The sequence below is a fragment of the Semicossyphus pulcher genome, unplaced genomic scaffold, assembly GCF_022749685.1.
Source record: "Semicossyphus pulcher isolate SPU_LCO1_2020_fin unplaced genomic scaffold, fSemPul1.0.p SCAF_1, whole genome shotgun sequence".
NCBI classification, from domain to species: Eukaryota; Metazoa; Chordata; class Actinopteri; order Labriformes; family Labridae; genus Semicossyphus; species Semicossyphus pulcher.
The window spans coordinates 25,466,205-25,490,640 of NW_027211603.1; the positions used below are offsets into that span (position 1 = coordinate 25,466,205).

Genomic DNA, 24,436 nt, shown 5'->3' on the forward strand with positions numbered 1-24,436 from the left:
ATATGCTAATTAATTATGTTTAGGGAGGCAATGTTTGTATTAATTTTAATGAGCTGCCACATTAAACGTACCCTAAATTAGAGTTAATTTGATAGTTATGTACGGATGAAAAAACTGAGGCTACAAAATGTTTGCACACTTTTATGCCTTGCCAGTTTACAGTCACTTTGCTTCTTGATGATTGTAGTATTTGTTTATCCAAGAAAATAATACATTTTTGGAGGTTTGTCTTCTCTACTATGTCATTTTGTTCTAGATTTGATTACAATAATGCAATCCCATACACTTTATGTGGTTCTGCGCCTTCTTCTCTCTCTGAGCCTGTGTGCTTCCTGTTCATTTCCCAGATGCTGAGTGTCTCCCAGGCAGCAGGCTCTCCTGCTGTGTCACTGGTCTACACTGTGAAGAATGGGACTGTCTTCCTTAATGGCACCTCTGCCTCAAACCTCCTCGGTCAGCTGTCAGCTGAGCTGGTGGGCTACTTCCTCTTCTATCCACCACTTGTCATTGCTGAGCGTAAGTCACAATTTGCATTCAAAAATACGTCTGTTAGTCAGGGATAATTCAACAGCGGTACAGGAAGAGACACCAGGTAGTTCTGGTGTTATGATGAGATTACAAATTCGAGTCACACAATAAAAGTGCTGAGCTTTTCCTTGTGCGAAGCCTACAGGAAGTTCTATTTAAACTTGTCAGGCTGTGTTTATAAAGCATGCTGGTTTCTCATTATAACTCTGGACATTTGAAGAATGCCACATATATTGATTTACTATACTTAAAGTAATCAAGACAAGACCATTTTTTAAAAACTTGCAGTGATTGATGTATTGACCGATTTCTGAGTATGTTTTTTGCATTCATATGAAATGGACTATCTCAAAAGAGATCTCAGGACTTCAATCTCGAAGTTTGACGCATGTCCAGTTTCTCCATAGCCTAATTGGATGTTTTTTGCCTGCTCTGCTGCTTTCACAATCATAGTTGTTTTTTAATGATTGAGTCACTTAAAGATAGTTGATTTAAAGACACAACTAAGCCCGTGCCTTTAATCTCAGCCTCCTTTGAGGGCATCCTCAGCCCAGCCCTCCATCTGTGGTAGAGATGTTCTCAGAGAAAAACAAATGAAGAGTGACAAGGACTCAGCGGGAGTCTACACAGCAATCTTAGTAGAGTTCCAGTATGCAGCCTGTTTCCATTCCCTAGTGTAACTGGGGGATGTAATGTATACCGCTCAGTTGAGGGAGATATAGCAGATGCAGAACTCTAAGATATAATGAGACACATCATTTTTATTCCGCTTTATTGATCCCTAAAGGATGGACTCACTGTTTGTCTTGACCTTGTTGGCAGTAAATTCAGAATAGTTTCAGCAAAGAGCTGGGCGATTGCCAATGATATATGATTTAAAGTCCTTTTACACACCTAGAAATCACCTGAACATTTTTAGTGTAACGCTCAGTGGCTAGTTGCAAACAGACTTTTCATTCTAGATGTGTGCTTCCCTTGTGTTGTTAGCATAAACATAAAAAGCCATGATGTTAGTGGCAGGAGGTGGTTATTATGGCAATTATTCTAAAGCAATAACAAGTTCCATCATGTAGCCTACTGTAAAGTAAGCATGTGAGGCATTTTACCTGAAACCTCTATAGTAGCAAAACCACAGTCCGACAGCGGCCATTTTCTTCTGATGTCTCAGGCTGGGAAGCTCAAATGTTGTTTTGCTGAACTGCTATAGGTAGCTTTCAAATCATTATCATTTCACTACTTCACAATGATTATTATCTGAAAAGACATGGATAGTGTTAATCCAGGGGATCATTATTAATTAATAACTCATTGGCCACATCTTATATCAGCATTCAACCAACTTCTAGCTAACATTTCCATTACATGATACATTAGGACAGGCATTTCCTCTCTAATGGTTATGTTAGCTAGCTAATGATAATTAGAGTTAGCTAGGCATTGGTTTAATGCTAGCTAATGATAATTAAAGTTAGCTAGGCATTGGTTTAATGACTCTCCTTACGTTGGCATTTAACCACCTTCTAGCTAACATTACCATTACATGATACATTAGGAAAGTAATTTCCCCGCTAATGGTTATGTTAGCTAGCTAACGATAATTAGAGTTAGCTAGGCATTAGTTTTATGAGTTAGCAGTTACTAATTGGTATCTAATGGTTATCAAATATGTTTTTTTACTTTGATATAGGTCACATTTCACACAATTTTGTACATTCATAGCCTTGTCAGTTGCTGATCGACTAGGGAACTATGATAACGATTTCTCAGTTTGTCCATGTTGAAACCATATGCAACCTGGAAATACAGCAGTACTAAAATATGGCAGTATTTCAATCCTGAGCACGATGTCAGAGTAAAATGGCTGTTGTTTTGTATGGTGTATAGCACCAGCACTCTTTAGGCGTGTCTACATAGGAGTCATTTCACCCACAGTTTCAGTCTCACTAGCGTCTGACAGAACAGATGAGCCCCTATATTAATCAGAACAGATGTCTAAGATGACCATATATCTCCTTATATTTAAGCTTCCTGTTTCTTATATGTAACTACTCTGATTTTATTGGGCTCTGAGTGCTGCCACATGCAGGTGACTTACGCTCTGTGGCTAAACATATCCTGTGTCTATACTGACAGATGATGGATTGCGTCATGCTGCTTACTTTATGCTACAATGTCTACATGGTGTTACAGGTTATATGCATGGCAAGTGTCTTGGCATACTGTAATTCTTTTAACAAAACTTCAGTCTTGTGAAGCTCGAGGGTGTCCAATAAAATAATATTTAATAAATGGAGTTAAGGACCCTTTGTTAATCCAGATGCAACCTTTGGATTGGCTGTGGATTTGAAGAGGCACACGCCTCACACCTACACCTCTGGTCATGATTCTGTTAAATCTCCCTGGCTTAATTTTAATGGGGCTTGAATTTCTCCAGGCTTTGGTCAGTTTGACAAGACAGACCTTTGGCTACGCAGGATCATGCTCAGGATCACATCAGAGTTGATGCCTGAGCCAGGATTTGAGCCAGGGGCTTCCCTGTATCACCATCTATCTGAGCCTAATCCTGAAAGCAGCTTTTTCACTTTTCTTTTCTTTACTGAGCCCACAAAGTTAATAGACTATGGACCCTTTCTTACTTATCTGGGTATACCTGGCTGGACCGCATTTAACGGAACTTAAAAAGAAATGCTTCCTTCCTCATATGGAGGTCGAACCTCACAGAGACCAAATCAATGGTGCACGTGTCCTGCTTAACTCTTTCAAACAGACCCAATGTAGTTAATACATGCTCTCTTTTAAGTTCTGTATAACTGTAATGTAGAGTGAGAACTTACTGACATTTAACAGGTTAAGGTAAAGTAGAATAATACCTGGTGTTATTGGTATTATTGCTGTGGCTTTTTCATTGGTCCAGATGTGACGTATTTATAGGAGATGACCAGCTGACCCAAATACCCACTAAACAAGACAGGGTTATGTAATACTTCCCCACTTTACAAATTGTGTGGACAACCTCAGTGCACCATTACACAATTGCCCAGCCTGCTATGGATTATTGAGTATTGGGGGCACATGAAAAATAGGTATGATATATAACATTTTGAGGTTGTTTGCTCCAAATTGGGAAGACCAAGGTTGCATTTGTAAACAGTATTTGTAGGAGCCTTAGGTGGGATTATGACTGAACAAAGCAAGAAAAGGCCGTCTAACAAGCCTTAAATCCAGTCTTGTAAAGATGCTGTACTAGTGTCACTTAGGGCCCATTGCAGGTTTGGTTTTCACCCTGTTTAAATCTTAATGAATAGGATTTCTGCGAGAGAGTGTTAAATTAAAACTCACTTTGTATTTGGAGTAAATTAAGTTAGTAAGTGAAGTTTCCAACAGGCAGGGTGAATCAGTTTGGGAGCAGAGAAAAGGAGAGCCATTAGCTAGACTCTAAGGGAGCAGACACTGACGCGGAGAAAAACTCAGTAAGACAGGAGAGTAAAAGAAAGAATGAGAGAGTGTGACAGGGATTTTGCTCTGTTTGTTTTGCAGCCTCGCCATTAGTGATATTACACTGTTCACAGGAGGTGTGAGCATATGCTGGCAGCGGCTGCCTCCTCACTTCAAAGCCAATTATCGCAGTAAATAATTAACAGTGGGGGATTCTCATACCACCTTGGGCTCTGCTCTGACAGAAAAGGCCCGGGATCTCACACCACTCCGAAGTGGCGCTTTGTAGCACCGAGTACAGATCCTGTGGCCTGTGTGCAGGCCGGACAGCCACGCTCAGCTCTTTTACTCCCCCAGTCTCTCTCAGGTGGAATATGAGTGGAGCTGTTTGCCAAATGTCTCTTTTTAGACCATAACCATCTCTGAAAACTATTACCGAAGCACTGATATCAAATATGAAAGATTATTTTGTTAAAAGCTCCCTCTTGGTGAATTGAAAGTTCTTGGAATGACTTAAAAATGCTATAAATGATGTATCCCCAAGGCTCTCATTACACAACAGCTTAATATTCCACATGATTCAAACTTATGGACAATGTTGAACAGATTTTGCTGACAGCCCTGCAGCCCCATCCATTAACAATGCCAAAACCCTTATTGTTCCTCTCATCCTGTCGTCCCCCGTCCCCCTCCACACCTCTCTCCTGTCATGCCTGAGTGTACATTTCTGTTGCAAGTCTGCTTTCACAGGCCGGTGATACAGCATTCCCAAAAACACTGCAGCAGCCTGCAGCACAAAAGCTTAATCAGGCAGGAAATAGATGTAAGAGAACACGGAGACAACCGGAGCCCAGGCAGCTGAACGCTCCCCTGCTTCAGTGTGTGTCTGACATGCAGTGATAATGAGGCTTTAACATGAGATCTCAACCACACAGAACACACCGATCTGAAAACACTTGTTGCAGTGACAACAGAACAGACACAGCAGGTGATAATGAATCGTCATTATTATTCTCACTGACTTTTGGCCATTTTTCTACATTGAATGCTGACGGCTCTGACTGGTAGAAAACCAACAGCTGTCAAAAAGTTTCAGTATGCAAATTTGAACATTTTTGTTCATTTTGCCTTGTCACAGCCTGTTTTATGTGATTTTCAAAGTTAAATGAACATCCACAGTACAAAAAAAAGCAAGAAATAATACATTTTTATCAAGATTAAAGTTGTAATCTCGAAGATCTCAGTTTCGTTCTCTTTGGCGGCACCTATGGTGATAAACGGTAATTGTTGGAGCACACTTGCGGTTGGCTCAGGTTGTAACTCCGTTTTAGACTGTTTGTCTTCATCTGAGCGTCGAATTTGTTTATTTTTCTTTGGATTTGTATCTTGGTATTTGTAAGTTGTATCTGTAGTCATCGATCTTTTCTTTGTTTGTTCAGCCATAGTAGATTACTGTTGACTCACAACACTTGTAGAGAGCGGAAAAGCAGCTGCTTAGCTCCGCCTACCCTCTCTGGCAGACCAACCACTGCTGGCTGATGGAAAACGCGTCACTAACTGGGCACCGCTTGTGATTTTTTCCACGAAAGTCGCACCAGTCTGTAATACTGCAAATGCAAAGGCTTTCATCAGTGGGCCATCATTGGCTCAATCACCATTGTGTTACCTCATTCAGCGATAGATAGAGACTTAACAGACATTTATTTGAATGAAAATCTTCAAGGTGTAGTGGTAAATTTTAATTGATGAATATTAATGCTTCTCTAATGCTGATGCTCAGGGGGGAAATTATTTTGTTTTTATGTCTTCACAGCACTGGAGTACCACAATCTGAACACCTCCATTGCTACCAGAGACTTTTGGGTTATTACAGGTAAGGTGATTATTGTTTCAATCTGTAATAAACACTTATGGGACCTTATGGGTTTCATGTTGCATAATGCATGCACTTAATGATTGTTAATGTTTACTACTTAATGACACAACAAGACTTGTAGAGGATGTATGTGCAAGAAATGTACCTTAACAATACAGGGTGCTTTGCATCTGCTTTTCACTGGATCAGTCAAATGCATGTATGACCTTTGGATTGTTTGTTGTAAGTACCTCCTCTGTTGGTTCCATTAATCAACATATTTCACAGTGTTCAAGGACACCCACACTGCTGTGCTGTATAATGGATGGCCTTTCAGATCAGTCGTGTAGCTCTTAACCCTGCTCTTATTGCCATGAGAGGCCAAGTCAGTCCAAGGTCGTCCCCCTACATAATGGGATTTACTCACAGTGAACAAGATGTACGACCAACATTATTACCTTAAAGTGTTTGATAAAAAAAGTGTCCAGATTAAAGCTGCATTAAGTGAAGGGACAGAAAGACTCCAAGAAGCTTTGCCCTGATTTTTCATTAGCGTATCAAGTTGCTATGGCTAATAACTTTTGAACTTGCATCTCAATCAGATAAAAAGCACCACGAAGAAACACAGATCCAGATCGGAGTATTTTTTGTCTCACATTCATTTCTAATTTTACCTCTCTCTTCTTTATTCATGCTGGTCTCCTCGCCAATATTTTATTGCATCCCTCAACAGCCATCTGGCCGTCTTCTTTCTTTTGTCTACGTTTACAGTGATCCAGGACGTGGATAACGCCAGCCTGGAGGGACAGTACCAAAGCTTTGCCAGTCTAATGGAGCAGCGGCTGGCAGAGCTGTTCGTGTTGGCAGGGCAGCAGGGCACTCGTTTCAGACGCGCAACTGCTGTAGACAGCTACACTGTCCAGGTAAGAAAGTAGCGTGGCAGCCGGCGGGGAGGACCACGTCTGACCTATTTCTAGAAGAACAGAAGAGTCGTTCATTTTAGATTCTTTTTTTGATTTTGTTTTTTACTTAGAAGTCTAATGAAAGCATTAATCCAACAGTTTTGTCCACTTATTTCTTAGAGTATGAATATTTCATGGGATGCACGCTTTGATATGCTCTTCTTCACACTTGCATGCAAACTTGTGGTCAGCCCTCGATAATTAGGGAGCTTCTCAGCTCATCATCTGCTAATTGCTCTTCAAAACAAGCCAGAGGTGTTATGTTTAACTAAACAAGAACTCACCTCTTTTATGAGGTTTTCCACTCGTGAGACTCCACACGTACATGCATTACTTTTTATTTCCTTTCTGAAACATAATCTGCCTCATAACAATAAACCAGCCATTAAAAACACGGCTCATATTGAGTGTTGTGTAGTTGAAGGAAATATATCTTTTCCCATCAGATGGTGAGCATCCGCAGGGTGTCAGGCCTGAAGAATCCAGCAGAGATGACCTACTACGTCCAGCACAATGGCGTTCCTATATCGGGCACGTCAGCTGCTAAGGTCCTGAACACAGTGGACTCTCAGACCATGGCGCTCACCCTGGGCTACTTTGTCCAGCTGCAGGCGGAACGTGAGCACAGCATCCCCCTTGTACTTGACAAGCTGGCAAACAGACAGAGACACAGACAGACATGCAAACCAAAACACATGACTCATGCTGAGTGTAGAAAGAAGAGCTGGGGTGAGGGGAGCAGAGAAAAGGTTGAGAAAGCTCTTTGCTCTCTAATGTCTCTGAAATGCTCCCGGCAGGACAGAGTTTGTTCGGGCTGCAGTTCACTGCTTAGAGAAAGAGAGAGAGATGGATGGCGGAGAGCATGCTGCATCCTCCTATAGAGTGCTGCCTACATTAGCTGAATCAGGCTCTCTGTATATCAGGTTGAGCTGTGTCATGTGGCGTGGGTGTGACGGATGATTCTGCATGTTTAAGCAGGGAGAGTCGGCCGTGTATTATACTTCCAATGAAGCAATCAATAACCGACCTTCTGGCATTTAGTGTTTAGAGCACTCTGGATGGCATGTAATGAAGTGGTGATGTTAAAAAGTGTTGTCCTTTTTTCAGCCGTGGTGAAGAACCCTCCTAATAACCTCTGGATACTCGCTGCAGTGTTGGCCCCCATCGCAGTGGTAACACTCATTATCATCATCATCACAGCTGTGCTGTGCAGGAAGAATAAAAACGACTTTAAAGCCGATGCCATCGGCAACCTCAATCCCCGAGCTAAGGTAACTGTCTTTCTTTCTGGGTATGTGTCAGTCTGTGTTGAAGCAGAGCTGTAGCTGAAACTGTTTCGAAAATGAGACCAAATATATTTGGTTTTCTATCAGTGTAAACTGAAGCTGTTTGGTTTTTTGACTGTTGGTCGACAAAACAGGAAATTTTGAGCATCTGCATGGGCTGTGGGAAATTATAATGGGGATACTTTTCATTTCTTTCTGATCTTTTATAAACAACTGGAGTACATGAATAAATTAACCTCCGCTACATTCAAGGCCTTGCCAAACTAGCTCAACTAGATGAAGTCTATTACAACCAGGGAAATCTTTCTCTGTACATTGCAATATAGCAAAGTTTTTATAGCTGCTGTCTGCGGCGACATCCTTGCCCTGGTTTGCCAGAAGTGATGCATTTAGGTCAAAAAAGATGATCAGTTTTCCAGAGCTGAAGGGTGGAGCACCCACAGAGACAGCGTTTATTTAATTAGCTAAGAATATGGCAGATCTTATAACTAAAAAAGCTTAAGACGCGTCCTCAGGAAAGTTTTTGATGCACCAGATAAAAAACAAACTTGACTTAAGACGAAAGATTACAGTAAAACATAGGCAGTCAACTGTGAGATCAAACACAGATAATCACGTAGCTTTTCCTCTGAAGGCGCTGAAAGGTCAAGGAAAGGTAATGTCATCTGCATGAGTCATCAGGGTTTGTGTAATTACTCTCGCTGCCAGTAGTGGGAGACAAGAGTTCTGCACTGCAGGTTTAATTAATTCATTTAGAAACTAATCAGCAGTTTAATCAGTGATGAAAAGAATCACTAGTTGCAGCAGTAAGGTTGTTGTTTGTGACTGTATAGCAGCCGTTTGCAGTCTTTGTGGTGCACTATGTGTCAGAGAGAGAAGACGGTCTACAATGAAAATCAATGCGAGGGTGACTTTTGTATGCAGCTAAGAGGACGTTTCTTGGCTTGTATTCTGTTTGGTCTGCATCTAAATGACCTGCGTCAATGCATTTGGAGACTTTTAGAACTTAAACACACACAACATTTTCTCTTGTTTTCAGATGGCGTACAGGAGAGATGTGGGCTATTATCACCAGGTATCTGCCTCTTTGTATTTCCTCTCATTACCGATCTGTGTTTCCATCTTCAGGGCTCAACTGTGCCAACAGAGGGATTTGAATGGGATTCTGAGCAGGCGTCACCTATGATACATTTCTGTAAATCCCGCTGTGCTGATGAAAAACTAAGAATACAACAGCACTTTAGAGTAACAAACCTTTCACAATGAGATGTACCTGGATGAAAGGCAGGCATTGCCTATTCTCCTTATAGCAGTCCCCTGACGGCACATTCGAAAGCTTTACGAAGAGTGGTTATTATGGAAATCGTTCTTTCGAGCAGAATGAGTGTGTGTCTGCGCGTGTATTCACTTTTTTTTTTAGAAGATTGAAAAGTGTTTCCATTATTGTTGCATCAAGGATGTCACAATCTTTTAATCGAAGCTGTCTCCACTCTCATGTCTGGCGTTAGTTTTCGCTCGGTGCTTCTTTGCTTCACTGTTTGAAATCAGTGTAAATGAAAATGCAGAGTGTAACACTCGGCACACCACACTGCTTTATTTATGGAATTTCTTAGAGAGAGAGAAAGTAATAAAATCTTCAATATTAAACTGCGAAAGCCACTTCAGTGCTACTTTCAGAGCAGTGATTATTACATAACATCCGAGGTCCTGCAAAGTCTCACCATTTAAGAAAAAAAAAGCTTAATTCCATCAGATATTAATTATTTTTGGGTTGCTTCTGACAAACTCTCACATTCCAGGCAGAGTGCACAGCCGCTTCTTTCTCATTAGTTACATAAAAAAAGGGGGGAAACATCTTAAAATGCTCAGAGATATAGTGACTACTGAACATTTAAATGAGGCTCCTGCGTTCGCTCGTCTATACTGCTTTCACAGCCTGTAAGCCAAACACTTTTAACAACACGTGTGCTTGTTAGAGCTTCCTACAGTTGCACTTTAAGTTAGTAAGAGAAAATCTTGACTATCCATGTGTGGGTGTGCGCGATATAGAAAGATAGAGGATGCATGAGCCTCAGTCAGGGATGTATTGATTTTGCACCATGGCTGTGCTCCACGGAGGCAATGATGCGTGTCTGACAATTTACGACACTGCCATGAGAGCAGTCTTTAATATTTAAGTGTATGTGCATGTGTGGGTTTGAAGCGCTACCTTCTCTATAAACATGTGGACATCCATGAATCCTCCTCCCTCTTATCCTCTAATAACTCCACTACTATATTTCTGTAGAAGTCTACAGATCTCATCTTGTCACCGCCCACTGCGAGTTATTTCTTTGACAAGAATTTGGAAGGAGATGAGAAAGGGTCTCACTTAATTCTCTGCTTATCTATTTCAAGGCACCGCAGCGCAGTAATCCCAGTCCTGCTCCTTAAATCCTCTGGACATCTCTTAAAAAGAATCACTTCAGAGCATATTTAGAGACGTCTCTCTCTGTGACATTTGTTATGTACGGCTAATGTGTCTCTTTGTTTCTTCTGTCCATGATTAGTCTGTATTACTACAGGTGTTATAAAGGAAATCTCCTTCACTTAAGCTATTTCCATGTCGTTCTCCCTTTTCACTCTCCCTCTCCCTCAGCCAGTCCAGGGTTTCGACTATGCCAAGCAGCACCTTGGCCAACAGGGAGGGGACGAGGAGACCCTGCCCGCCAGCCAGGATACCTTAGTGATGTCGCTACAAATTCGGGACACACCACTCTCACTGGAGAAGGCCCTGCAGCAAGACGGAACTGCCAGCAAGAAGAGTCTCACCTCTGATAAACACAAGAGGTATCATTAGACATTTCCCTTATCGTGCTGTAATCAACAAAAATACTTGTATTGTGACAAAACAAATGTAGCTATAGTCCACAACTTGAAGACTATCTTATATGTGTAAGAATAAAACACATAACTGGAGATTGAAGGACACAATTCTGTTGTCGTGACATAAGACCTTGGTATTTTTTAGATGATGTGAGCCTTAGCATGAAGGTTTAATTCAAGTAACTCGATGAAACACTTCCTTACTGATATTCAGCAGCAATCAGAATTGTGTTTATTGCAGAATAGGTTTTAGGAATTTGTCTGGTGTTTTGGTGCAAAACAATGAACACAGAAGTAGAATAAGAACAAGGAAAAGCTAGTAAACAGTAGTAGGACATAAAGAATAAAAAATAAAAATGTACAAAACAGTATAATATGTACTATAGGCATAAGAGCTGTACAGATGTGCAGGTATGTGCAAAGTGATGATGAGTGCAAATATGCTAGCGCAAAGCTAACCGGCAGTTAGCATGGGAGCGCAAAGGAAACCGTGATGCTGTCGGTGTTAGCTCGGCGGGGTGGGCGTGTTCTTGCACGAGAGAGTGAGAGTGATCTTTTGGTGACGAAGAGCCCAGGAGGAGGGGCCCAGTTTGAATGTGTTTTTGACAAAATGCAAGGAAAACTCCTACTCATTGTAGCTTTTAACCTCAAAGAGTCTGTCTGTGGTGGGAGCGGTCGGCCACAATTTAACCTGCACCTGGTGTACAGGTCGTGGAGAGATGGTAGATGCAACCAATCAGCCAAAAACAGATGATTCAATTTTTTGTGAGTACAATTAAACACAATGCATGACTTTTATTTACAATAATTATAATGCCAGATTTAACAAAGTCTAACAAAGCAGTGTTAACAAAACATATCCATCACTGCCTTCTTTACAAACTTACCAAGGACACTTAAACTGTTGAAACAAGACAAAGGAGGAGACAAATTATTTAGATAATGTGTGTGTGTGTGTGTGTGCGTGTGTGTGTGTGTGTGTGTGTGTGTGTGTGTGTGTGTGCACGTGTGTGTGTGCGTGTGTGCGTGTGTGTGTGTGTGTGTGTGTTTTATGAATGGGCACTATGATGGATATAAAATAGCCTAAAATAACTCTACAAAGTCAGTTTAGTTTATCAAAATGTATTTAATAACATACTTGTTAAATTGTTAAGTGCATATAAAGGTGTTTAAAGTTAGAATAATTTAAGGTTGTTAGAGTCAAAATGAAGCTAATTGTAGTTTTAAGACTTGGCTTAGTTAGCGTGTAAGAAACATCCTGCTATCTCAACCAGATGCTTATCAAATGAATCATCTTGATTTATTCAGAAACATATTAAAGCTTCTCCTTCCACTGTGACTGAAGATTAGAGTTCTGTATTTGCTAACAGTATGTGAGTTATCTCAAGCATTGCCCCCCTGCTGTGTCAAAAAGCTCCTGGCTCACATAGAGAGAGACAGAACTGTAAACTACACAGATCCCTCCAGTCCTACTTTCTGCCCTCATCGTACCCCGATGCTGAATAATATATATGTGGTCATTAACAGAGATCTCTGTATGGGCAGGTGAAATTGACCATTTTCCTCCTCTGACAGTCTTTACCGCCCTCCTGGATATTAATCGCTACGTTAAATTATGCTGAATTATTCAGCCGAGCAACGCAAAAGGGCACAATTCCTCAAAACAGGCAGGATAATGAGATCAAATGAAATTTATGTGACAGAACAGGGAACATATAGACTGGAGGGCTTGCAGTTATGACTCTGGTGACTCCTGAAACAGCAACCTTTTTATATTTCTCAATCAGTGTACTATGTAAAGGTGTGACTCACCTCTCATAACATCTGTACCTGTCGAACAGTTGTCATATATGTGCAAGGAGGACTTTTGGCTTTACTTTTAGTCTTTGACTTTAGTGGATAGTAGATTGGAGAAATTCAAGTACATACATACAGTAGATTGTGTATCGTGTGTTAGCTGTTTGCCACTCTGCATACAACATGTGCTATAGCAGCTGAAAGCAGCTGTCTTGCAAATGGAACATCATTTTAGCTCTCAACTGATTGCACTGACAGACCAGAGTTGTGTTCTTTCTATGCTGTTTCCCAAAAACAAACTTTTGGGATGATGTTAGGTTTCATATTTTAGGTACTTATTTCAGGCCTAGGATGCCGCTATGCACATCGGATACAAACAAAGCAATCAACATGGATGGATGGATAGAAAATATTTTATTGTCAGACCAAGTCAGATTTTTTCTTGCATCACAGCAGCTCCATTTGCAACATAAAAGTTAAGAACAGGATGGAAAATACTTAAAGTCGAGGTGAAATGAAAAATGTCATTTTAATCCTTTTAGATCACATCCCCGGTAATATTGTGCATCTATTTGACAATATAGGCCAAAAAAATACAGAAAATCCATTCTTCCTGTAAAAAAAAATATCACGTGAGCTAGAGCCAACCAATTTCAACCAATCAATCTGCAACATAGCTGCAGAGCACCAAGAACGCTCGGTCAGTTAGCTAGCTACTGCGCTGTGGAGAACGTCTGTCTACGCCCACTTCTCAGCGATCAAGTCAAATCCCTCTAATGATATGTCCCGCCTGCACGTCCTGTTTCACTCGGAAATACATCACGATACAGAAGCTAGATACTCTCGAAATGCCGTTTCAGCTCGACTTTAAACATTTCATAACACAGAAGACAGTATTTGAGACCCTTAAATGTACTTTTGATCTGGGATTCAGCTCGATATTTAATTTCAGAATGGACTGATAAACAAAAGAGTGCTTCAGTCTAACCTTATTAAAGCCTCGGACCCTGTATCTCTGGTTTAATGGTAATATTTCACAATGTTGTTTACCTGTCTTAACATGTTATTATTGTAGGCTGATACATAAAGTTTCCCAAGTGATTGGCCTACAATCTTTGAGCAGATTGTCATTTGCTGGAGCAGTTCAGACTTTAACACATTGGACAGACACTTGTACCATGTGGTGTTACAGTCCTGTAAGACAATCATAATCACAGAAGTAGCAAACAATAGAAGAATTTGTTTGCTCGCCCCAAAAGTTCTAGGTTAGTGAAGGAAATGAATTCTTTGTTTAGTCTCTTTCCAGACAAATTCCATGTGGTCTTTCCAGGATAACAGATGGTCAATCATTACACCCAAGTATTCATGAGAAGAAACCTGCTTGATTTTTTTGGTAATGGATAATAATAGGAGCATCATGAGAGTCAGATGGTGATCCAAATACAATTTCCTCTGTTGTATTTGGTTCACCATGTGACTCTCATAATGCTCCTGTTATTATGAATGAAAATAAAATAAATATAAAAAATAAAGCTGTATAAATAATGGATGTAGCCACCGAGACGTCACCCATTGGTTTCTTGACTTTGTATACGAAACCTCGAGTTTGGTTTCCTGAATCCAGAAGTGACCATATTTGGATGAGAGGGTGGTGCTGCAGAGAAGCGAGGGCTTATTTCTTAGCAGGAGAATGAGCTAGTTGACCGTCGTGTTGAGATTTGTTTTGTGCTGGAGGCTGACCTCAGTGGTTTATTGATCAGAGTAAAGAAGCTTAGAGAGCTTGGAACATCAACACGTATAAGGTAACTGAGAATAACTTTTCTTCGTCTTCTCATCACTAGTTTCTGTGAGCTAACAAGCCAAAGGTATGGCGAGCGTAGTATACCTGCCTGGTGCAAATGTTTCAATACAATAATACTACAATTTAACTCGCCAAAAAAGCTGGACTTCTTAGACGGCCAGTTAGTGGAATAAATCTCAGAAAGACAGATTATCATTTTTACATGAAAAATATCCCAAAAAAGCAAAATCACGAACACAGCCGAGGGGTTAACTTTAAAGACTGAATTGGCTGTGTTGATGATTAGCAGACAGCCAGCAGTATCCACCTGTCACTCAAAGTGACCCTGCCCCTACAGTTTAAGGCCTGAGATAATTAAAACATGTTAGTTATGTAAAAAAAAATCTTCCCCGCACAGTTGTCATGAATAGAGAAACCAGGCTGTAAACATGTTAATTTCTGCTGTAGAGTTGGGCATTTTAATAATGAACCTAATGGGGAATTTTTTGGCATTGGAGCCTCAAGTGGACACTCAAGGAACTGCAGTTTTTTGCACTTCCGTAATGGCTTAATTTTTGAACACTGGAGGTTGCTGCTCACTAAAAACATGACTACAAGCATGCTGTAGACAATTACCTCTAATTGGCTTCTTCCTTCGTACCGAGGTCCCACTGTTAGCCTCAAAGGATCGAACATACAGTCCAATCAAACAGCTAATCCACATGTATTATACACACCTCCTTTAATTATTACACATTACACGTCTTTGTTAAGCCCTGACTGTTGCACGGAGCGAGCTCTCTGCAGCACTGACTCGACGAGAGCGGGGAGGGCAGCCACAGTTCCTCTGTCTCTCTCTGCTGTTATCACTTATACCAGACAATTAGGGGATAGACCACGGTGCTTTGATGTCACTGTCAGCCTCGTGGTCCTCTGTGCCGACGCTTGATCAGCTCTAATTCCGACCACAGTACAGCATTTGAGGCTAGTGAAACAAGAATTGGATAAAGCAATTGTTTGTTCAATTAAAGGAAGAAGCAGTTCTTTGCTTGCACTCTGGACATGAACGCATACTGGATTTGAAACATACATGACACAATATGTCAGAGATGATGATACATGACACAAGAATGCATCCACATTTTTTTTCTTGCATTTTCTGTCATTTCATTTCCTGTTAGGACCCAAAGGACTAACTAACGCCTGATAATCTTTAGAAGCAGGTAATGTGTAGTGATTGTGTCATTACTGAGCATGCATTAATCATTGTGCAAAGACAAATACAACAATGACACATTATGTTTACTCCAGTGAAGTAGAGAGCAAGGTGGGGTTGTTAAAGGGAGGGATGACATAACGTGGCTGTGAGCCCAGCTTCCGGAGAGCTCACCGCCTTTCCTGTTGCTATGGTTACTTGCAGCAAGTTGCCGAGCGAGGACGGTTCCGTCATCAGCAACGAATCAGAGAAGCTGAACTCCGGCAGGGCCCTGACGGTGCTGAAAGTCACAGCGCAGCAGAAACTGACAAAGGAGGAGACGCGCAAGAGGGACGGTGAGAGTTACACTCTGATGCAAAACACAAATCATTTCTTCTGCAGCTGCTTTGCAGAGAAGGTCAAACGTGTCACACATGCCAAAAACCTTTCCCTACGATCTCCTGTGTGGAAGACTTCCCCAGTCTGTGCTTCACAGGTGCCGTGAGAGAAATGCTCTGCCACTGCAGCTTTTTTTTTTTTTTTACAGCCAGAAAGGTAGCCACTCAGCAGTAAGCACAGATTGACCCGATGAATATGCATGAGGCAGACGCTCTGCTGACATGATACAGTATGTCAGAGGAGAGGATGCTGTGACACACTGGCAGGAACACATACACGCACATATGCACTAATGAAAAAAAGAACACATGAAGTCTCACATTTTGATGCGGAGCAGTTTAAGCCGTTCAGACGTAGAACTATTCCCTGTTCTATTCTTGTTCGCTGAAGCTAAATGTTCCACATGTGTCGGGCGTGAGCTAAATTAATCTAATTCAGATTCTCCGCCCGCAAATTGCATCCAGCTCTCTAGATTATGATTTTCTTAATGGCTGGATCTGAATAATTCATCAGCTGAGTTAAGGGAAACTGAATCAAGTTTGTCTGATGTCTGATAAGGAATGAAAGTGCGGAGTCAGTTTCTTTCATCCATCACAGAGATGCATAGGCACAAGCTTTGAAGCTAACGCTATCTTTATGATCTATTGTCTCCGTCCGGCACTTCATTTGCTGACACAAGCGACTGATATTTGACATAATCCCTCAGCCACGGAGAGAGACAAAGAGGCCGTGTGACTGACAATGTGATGATTAGAGGTATTTGTAGTCTCTTTGTGAGTGAACTCCCTCTCTGTTCTTCAGATCCATATGACACCTCCTCTGGCTCCCTGCAGCTCATCTCTATAAAGCCCATGGCGGCTCAGCCCAACTACTCACATCCTGCGTCGTCTGACCGCAGCCAGGAGTCCGCCATCGTTAATGGAGAGGTGATGTGCATGTACACATTGAGAGACATACATGCACATGTGCAAAAAGGCAGTCATGAACAAACAAATGGATGCACAAATGTATAAAGGGACCTGAAACTCTAACAGCTACTTACTGTGAACGACAAAGAAGAGCTCACTAATTACCAGCTTTGGGCAAAGCTACTTTGAAAACATACTCTGCAAGCTACCAATTAGCCACAATACAAGAAGTTAAACTAAAGTAAAGCTACTCTAGGGAGGAATTAAGTTCAGTTACCTAAAACTACTTAAAAAAGGAAGTTCAGACTTTTTTTATTTAAAAGGGTATCAAATGGACATAAACATGTGATACAAAAATATAACAAATTATCAAACAAAAGTCACACGCCAGCAATTTAGTTTATTGCAAAAATGGCCCACTTGTTCCCAGGTTCTACATAAACTAATACAATATAATACCCCCCCATTCATGGGGAAATGCAGGCAATAACTGATGTGGTTCTTTAAATGGTTGTTATCACTTACCTCTCCCGTCCCAGCTAGCTGAAACTATCAAATAAAGGCAATACGGCCAAAAAAAGGAATTTTAGAACATAAATTATTTTTACCTTTTCGGTCAAAATGTAGTTGTAGTTTCAGTTGTTAAAATATACAAAAATTAATTCAAACTACACAAAAATGGCAAGTAGGGATTGGTCATGCATTTTGAATACAGTATTTGAGTCATTAATTGTTAAAAAATCAAAACGTTCAAGCGACTTTTATCTCATCTTAAAAAGGTTTTTTTTTCATTGTTTTTACCGGCGCCTGGTTGTAATGCAGTAATACCGCCAGACAGTGGCTCAAGCGCATCTGAAAGCTGTTTGCTAATAGCCATTAAATAACAAAAGAAGAAGAGGGCATTCACACCAAGAGAAATGCAGAGACTTCTTCTCAAAGGGTTGTGTTGTGTGTCGGACCGCTGCTTTAGCTCAGTTGGAAGAGCAGGCGCCTCATGTACAGAGGCTACAGTCTTTGATGCACCTCCTCCCTACACTTCCTGTCTCTCTTCAGCTGTCCTGTCAGCTGTCAATCAAAAAAATCTTTAAAAAAAAGAAAAAAAGAGTTGTGTGTCAAACTCCTATGAAAAAATAAATGAAAATGAGGTCAAGTGCAAACTTTTGAATAATTGTCGAATAGTTCCAAGTGAATGTCGAATACTATTTTTGCTTGAAATGTCCATCCCTAAAACAAAGTGATTTTATTGCAAATCCATCCATCCATTATCTGTACTGCTTAGGCGGAGTACACCCTAGACTGATCGCCAGTCAGTCACAGGGCTGACACACAGAGACAGACAACCTTTCACGCTCACACTCACACCTACGGGCAATTTTTAAAGTCACCAATTAACCTAACAAACATGTCTTTGGACTGTGGGAGGAAGCCGGAGTATCCAGAGTATCTGGAGGGAACCCACGCATGCACAGAGAGAATATGTTAAAGAACAAACTCCACACAGAAAGGCACACTTCATCTGAACTTGGATTCGAACGAGGAACCTTCTAGCTGTGAGGCAACAGCGCTAACCACTGCACCACCTTGCAGCCCAAGCTTTAATCACTATTTAAATATGAATGACGCTCAACTATAAATTAGCCACTTCAGATTGTAGATAAACTGCCAGTATATTCACATGTAGTTCACTACTCCACCACCCTATGACTACTACTGCTCTTTCTGTTATGTGACATGACTAATATTTATTTTTATTTGTGTTATTTTTCTCTTACTCATATTGGACAGCACTAAGGGGGAGAAATGTTTGCATATTTCTGTTTTTTTTTTGCTTATGTTGCCAGAACTGTCAATCACATCCAATTAATCCGTGCAGTCCTAATGAGCGGAGCTCTCAATAAATAATAACCACAGACGTTTTTCACCCCGCTGCCCATCTAACCTTGAATATTTAATGTTACAGAGAAAACTTTAAAAAATGTTCTACGCTGATGCCAATTAGGCGGAGTAAAATCTTTTTTTCATGGGAGAAAATTCCCAGTGCTTTTAAATTAGTGATTTGATTTGTGGTATTGTGTGAAGCTTTGACCTCTGATGACCACATTACCATAAAATCAGTTTAATGATGTTAAAGAAGTGCAGCTCAAAATGGCATTTCTTCGCAGTAATTTCATTAAATTATATTGCTGCCATTTTTCTATTATAAAAAGTGATTTTTTTTTTTATGTATTGTTTCCTCATCCGAGTCTTATTTCCCCTTGAAATCTTTTCATACAACCTTCACAGTAAGCTGGCTCTTATCACCGGATCAAAGAAACACTGGAAACAGTCGGTTCAATCACATGATGCAACACACCTTTGGATTTTTCCGTTCTTCATTTTCATTCTTCTTTAATTTCCTCTGTGATTTCAAAGTGATATTCTAAACATAAAAATAATGAATATGTTCCGAGTCTTTCTGATCTTTATTACATAACAGTGTCATTTCCAGAGCCTTTTATTCCCATGAACCCTCTAATCTTTCACCCACACGTCTATGAAAAAGCAGAATCATGCCACGTACGGAAAGAATAACTTTGCGTCTGTTTTTGTTCTGATCTCTGCATGTTCCTTTGCATCCTCGCTCTTTCTTCTCTGCAGGTGAACTTGGCTCTGAAGCAGAAGTCAGACATTGAGCACTACAGAAACAAGCTGAGGCTGAAGGCTAAGAGGAAGGGCTATTATGACTTCCCCTCCACCGACGGCAGCAGCAGCGGCGGCCGGGCCCTGGCGCAGAGACAGCGGCACGGCCATGAGAGGGCAGCCGGTGAGCATGGCAGACCACTGGAGCCTGATGATGAGCGAGGTTCCACTTATGTCAAGTCTCACAGGAGGTGAGGGGGAGAGAGGAAAAGCAAGTGGAACCTGGGTTAACAAGAACATCCATGCTTTCATAAGGGTGTAAGGGTATAATTCCAGCAGTCACTAAGTGCCTCATGTGACATAACATTTCATATTGGTTGATGGGGCTTTTAACCAAGGCCACTCATCCATCCCTGCAGACCTATGAATTGCTTAATAAGCGTATAAATATGCATATTTAAGCATTATAATGTATAAAAAGTGGATGTAGCCTCTGGTCTTAAGGGTCGCCAATGCCTTAAACCTGCATTCTTTTTAATGGCCTGCAGGGGGCGACTCCACTGGTTGAAAATAGAGGTCTGATTGGATGAAACAAGATGGAAAAATGACTTTACTTCTGAGTTGATTTATTACCTCTGTAAACATTTTTCTCATGGATTTATGGTCTCAATCGCTAGTTTCAAGCCTTCTTCAATACACCATGATGTTCATCTTGTAAATTATTGAACCATTCAGAGAAAAATCATCAAAAAGCATGGTATGTTTTATGGCATGTCTACCTTTGATTGACCAGTCCCTACCATGATGACCTTTCAACCAGGATAGAGATGTGAAAGTGTGTCCACCCTGTTGTCCATATATGGTCACATCTGGTTCAGAAAAACCAAGATGGCGACAGCCAAAATGACGAACTCGCAGCTTCGAAAGGGTGGTCCACAAACAAATCAAACACATTTTTTACAGTCTGTATTAATAGTTTAGTAGGCAGTAGGGGTGGAAACTGCAAGGTAACTCACGATACAATACGTGGCCCACGATAAAATCATGATACAGCGATTCTGTGATAATTGATATATTGAAAGGCAATCATATAATGATACATCACGATATCTGATTAATTTCTTCAGCCAATTCATTTCCGTTCATGTAACCGTCATTCATGTCATAAGCACCACCGCTAGGAGTCATGAAGTAGTGGTAGCAGGAAAATCTGTTCAGAGCGCCCTATCTTTGTAAGTTAAAATATCGATATTTGGCGCCAGCGTATCAATATCCCTTGTATGCAGTGAGACCCTAACAAACCTGCCTGATTAGTTTGAGTCCGGAGCTTTAACGATAGAAGTAAGAGGACTGGCAGGGCGTTAACAGTTCACTTTGCTGGTCAAGGAGGGAACCAGCCTTTTCCACATGAGATCATCACACCAGATGCATTTAGAGCGGAAAGCAACATTTGAATTTTGGCTTGTGTGTTGACTTAGTTAAGGGTTGAATGGACCTGCTATTTTTATATCCCAACACAGTGAGTAAGATGAACTTTTAGCAGCAGTTTGCAGAATGAGGTTATAGTGAGGGTGATCACCAACCACATCCTGGCCACATCTTTTCCTTTGTCATGGACTCTACTTGTTTTGTTTACTAGAGGTTTTATACATGTACTTCCTCACACCTGACATGTACAACATTATTATCAATGATGCTGATTCAGCCCTTTTACTTGATGTCCTGATGAGATATCCAAATATACTGTATCTATTTGGTCTGTATTGTAACTTTTTGTACGGTAAGGGAATCAAATCCATTCCCCCACTGTGTTCTCCACACACTCCACTTCCCACCCACCTTTCACTGCAGGCACTCTGCAACCATAGCTGGAAGTAAGAAAGCTGAAAGGATTTCAAGTAATTTATAATTAAACCCCAGGTTTGATTTGTACTGAAGCCACTCTTTACTCTGATTGGCAGGCACTCCCAGGTAGGGCAGACGGCCTACCGCAGCAGACAGAGTCTGAGCAGTCCCAGCCCTGGAGGAACAGAGATGGACCTGCTTGTTATGAGGGAGAGACCCAGGAGAGGCATCCGAAACAGCGGCTATGATGTGAGTCACATGTCATCTCCTGACAAGGCGCAGTTGAATTTGCCAAACATTAAAGTTGAAATCTTGAAGATCTCAGTTTTGTTCTCTTTGGTGGCACCTATGGCGATGAACGGTAATTGCGGGAGCACACTTCCCAGATATCCAGACAGTGTTGCATGTGTGACGTCCACGGTTGGCTCTGGTTGTAACTCTTGATTTTCCTCGCTGACGGTCGCTTTCCTTTTTAGACTGTTTGCCTTCATCTGAGGGTCGAATTGGTTTCTTTTTCTTTGGATTTTCACTTTTGAAGTTGTATCTTTAGTCATCGATCTTTTGTTTGTTTGTTCAGCCATAGTAGATTACTGTTTACTCGCAACACTTGCAGAGACCGGAAAAGCAGCCGCTTAGCTCCGCCTACCCTCTCTGGCAGACCAACCACTGCTGGTTGATGGAAAATGCGTCACTAACTGGGCGCCGCTTGTGATTTTTTTCTGCGAAATTTGCACCAGACACCCAGCCTGAAATACTGCAAATGCGAAGGCTTTCATCTGTGGTGATAGATAGTGACGTAACAGACACTTATTTAAATGAAAATCTTCAAGATTATCACTATAAATATTAACCATTTCGAAAAGCAGGACTTTAGAACATAGTGATTTGCGATGTGTTTGCATAAACATGTGTAAATGATGGGGTAGAGACGTTCTTTTTAAAATACAAATATGTGTTCATTTCTATTCTAATATTCTTCTTACCAAATTCATATGAAAAATCCAGTGCCACTGATTTCAGTCTAGTACAACGGCATGTAAAAATAGAACTCATAATTATCATTCAGAGCTTGTCAGGGCTAAATCTGTGCCTTATTGCCCCACTTAACAAAGAGCCACTGAGCCAGAATCACACATATTCTTCTCAGGTGTGGTTTCAAGTGTGCCACAGAAGGCTGAAAGAAGAGACGAGGTTCATTCATAATTAAGAGTAAAGATTTATAAGCTCCTGTCGCCTTGATATGTAGTGTGGCTCAGGACGGCTGCTTTATGCCTCGGCTCTTTTATTGTTCCATTACGGCTCTGTGTACAACTCTTTCTGTCATGGAGTCAGAATACTCGCAAGTGATCTCCAACCAGTAATGGAGCTGACCATTCCTAAGAGGTGTTTTTCATTCAGAGCTGTCCTTTTGTAAAATATATGAGCTGTGATAGAAATATTTCACTGAACTTCTATTGACCTGCCAGCCTCTCTGACCATCACAGCAGGAACAAATGCAGGTGTTACTGGCTCTGGTATTGTTGTTGTTCTGGCTCACTGAGGCCCATAGATGGAAAATAAATATTATATAAAGCTGTGCTTTTACTACCACTCCCAGTCAAATGTCGAATGAAAATAGCCTCTTGTGCATTTTATTTCTATACATCAGGCTCTTGGGGATGACAGGTTGCTGCCATGAGCAAAATGCCACAGGTGAACATGACTAAGCGCTTGATTTAGATTGCAGAGGACTTGACAGAGATTCTCCACAGAAATAGAAGTCCTCCCTTTATCATGACTCTTGTTCTGTTTGTACCGAGAAACTATTCAGCTCTGTTAGAAGTATAGCAAAATAGCCATTACATGCTACATAGTCCCTTTCAGGACTCTCAGCCCTGTTGATTAGAATGGGACTAGTGTAGCTGCAGGCCCCATCGCTGCAGATGCAAGTCCGTGTTGCAGGGGGCGCTGATTTATGAGGTGCACTACACTAGGTCTCCTGTGGCTACCTTCAATTCGCACAGGAAGTAGGGCAGCCTCGACTCCTATTCATTTATCACTGGATATAAGGACTGGATGGATAGAAACGGAGGCTGGGAGAGAGAGCAGAGGGTATGGAAAGATGGAAAGACTTAAAGGAATGTGAGAAAGACGATGGAAAAGAAGGAGTGAGGCAGCAGGTGATTTAGGATGCAGAGGTATTGATGATTGTGTGTGTATATAGTGTGGAGAAGAAAAGAGACCCCACAACAATCCCTTCATGGTTAGATTTTTAAAAGAATAGAAAAGTGCAGCTTTTCAGTCGCTGAAACAAACTGGCTGCTGAACCTACTGTGACCAAACAGTAACTGCTGGATCAAAGCCTTCCTGCTGACATGTCTCCGAAACTCGGAGAAACTTTAAACATCCTTTGCTATCTCAGCTGGCACCTTGTCAACAACCCACTGAGAGAATGACAGGAGACATTATTGAACTTGTAACTTTCCAGCCTCCTCAGGGTGTCTCTGTTGATATCCTGCAAATTCAATAAGAGGTTGTATTTCGTAATATTTTAATACAGGTGTAAATGGGAACATGCCTCCTGTGGTGGCTACAGATTTAGCCACATAAGCCCTCAGCATAACTACAGTGATATTTGGGCACTTGACTCAAAAGTGTGCCCTACTTTAATATAATGACAGTTACACAAATTAAACAATGAGCGATTAATGAGTTTTCAGTCGCTCAATCAAACATTGGAAAATCTGTCCACCCCCTCCTCTCTTGGTCTCAGTCCTAGCCTGTCGTAGTGTGCAGGACGAACTCCACTGTGTTTGCTCATTGTTGCACAGTTAGACACTTAAAGGGACTTCAAGGATTGCATATGTTTCATTCATTTACTCAATTTCTGGAAATGCAGAAACACAAGCACATTAGCCAGACATCTCGGCCTACTGAATGCACATGTTATATTCTCTCTCACTTTATCATGAAGCAATAAATG

General features: G+C 41.1%; 1 protein-coding gene across 1 annotated transcript in view; it reads left to right on the plus strand.

Annotated features, from left to right (window-relative positions):
• The window catches only part of kiaa1549lb (KIAA1549-like b), a 77,256-nt gene that overhangs the window by 46,193 nt on the left and 6,627 nt on the right, over nucleotides 1-24,436 (plus strand). The window contains exons 7-17 of the mRNA XM_069657862.1: nucleotides 348-516; nucleotides 5,777-5,836; nucleotides 6,590-6,741; nucleotides 7,227-7,398; nucleotides 7,888-8,051; nucleotides 9,106-9,141; nucleotides 10,705-10,895; nucleotides 15,929-16,059; nucleotides 16,904-17,028; nucleotides 19,648-19,880; nucleotides 21,591-21,723. Of these exons, the coding sequence (XP_069513963.1) occupies nucleotides 348-516; nucleotides 5,777-5,836; nucleotides 6,590-6,741; nucleotides 7,227-7,398; nucleotides 7,888-8,051; nucleotides 9,106-9,141; nucleotides 10,705-10,895; nucleotides 15,929-16,059; nucleotides 16,904-17,028; nucleotides 19,648-19,880; nucleotides 21,591-21,723 (1,566 nt within the window). The remainder of the gene's footprint in view (nucleotides 1-347; nucleotides 517-5,776; nucleotides 5,837-6,589; nucleotides 6,742-7,226; nucleotides 7,399-7,887; nucleotides 8,052-9,105; nucleotides 9,142-10,704; nucleotides 10,896-15,928; nucleotides 16,060-16,903; nucleotides 17,029-19,647; nucleotides 19,881-21,590; nucleotides 21,724-24,436) is intronic.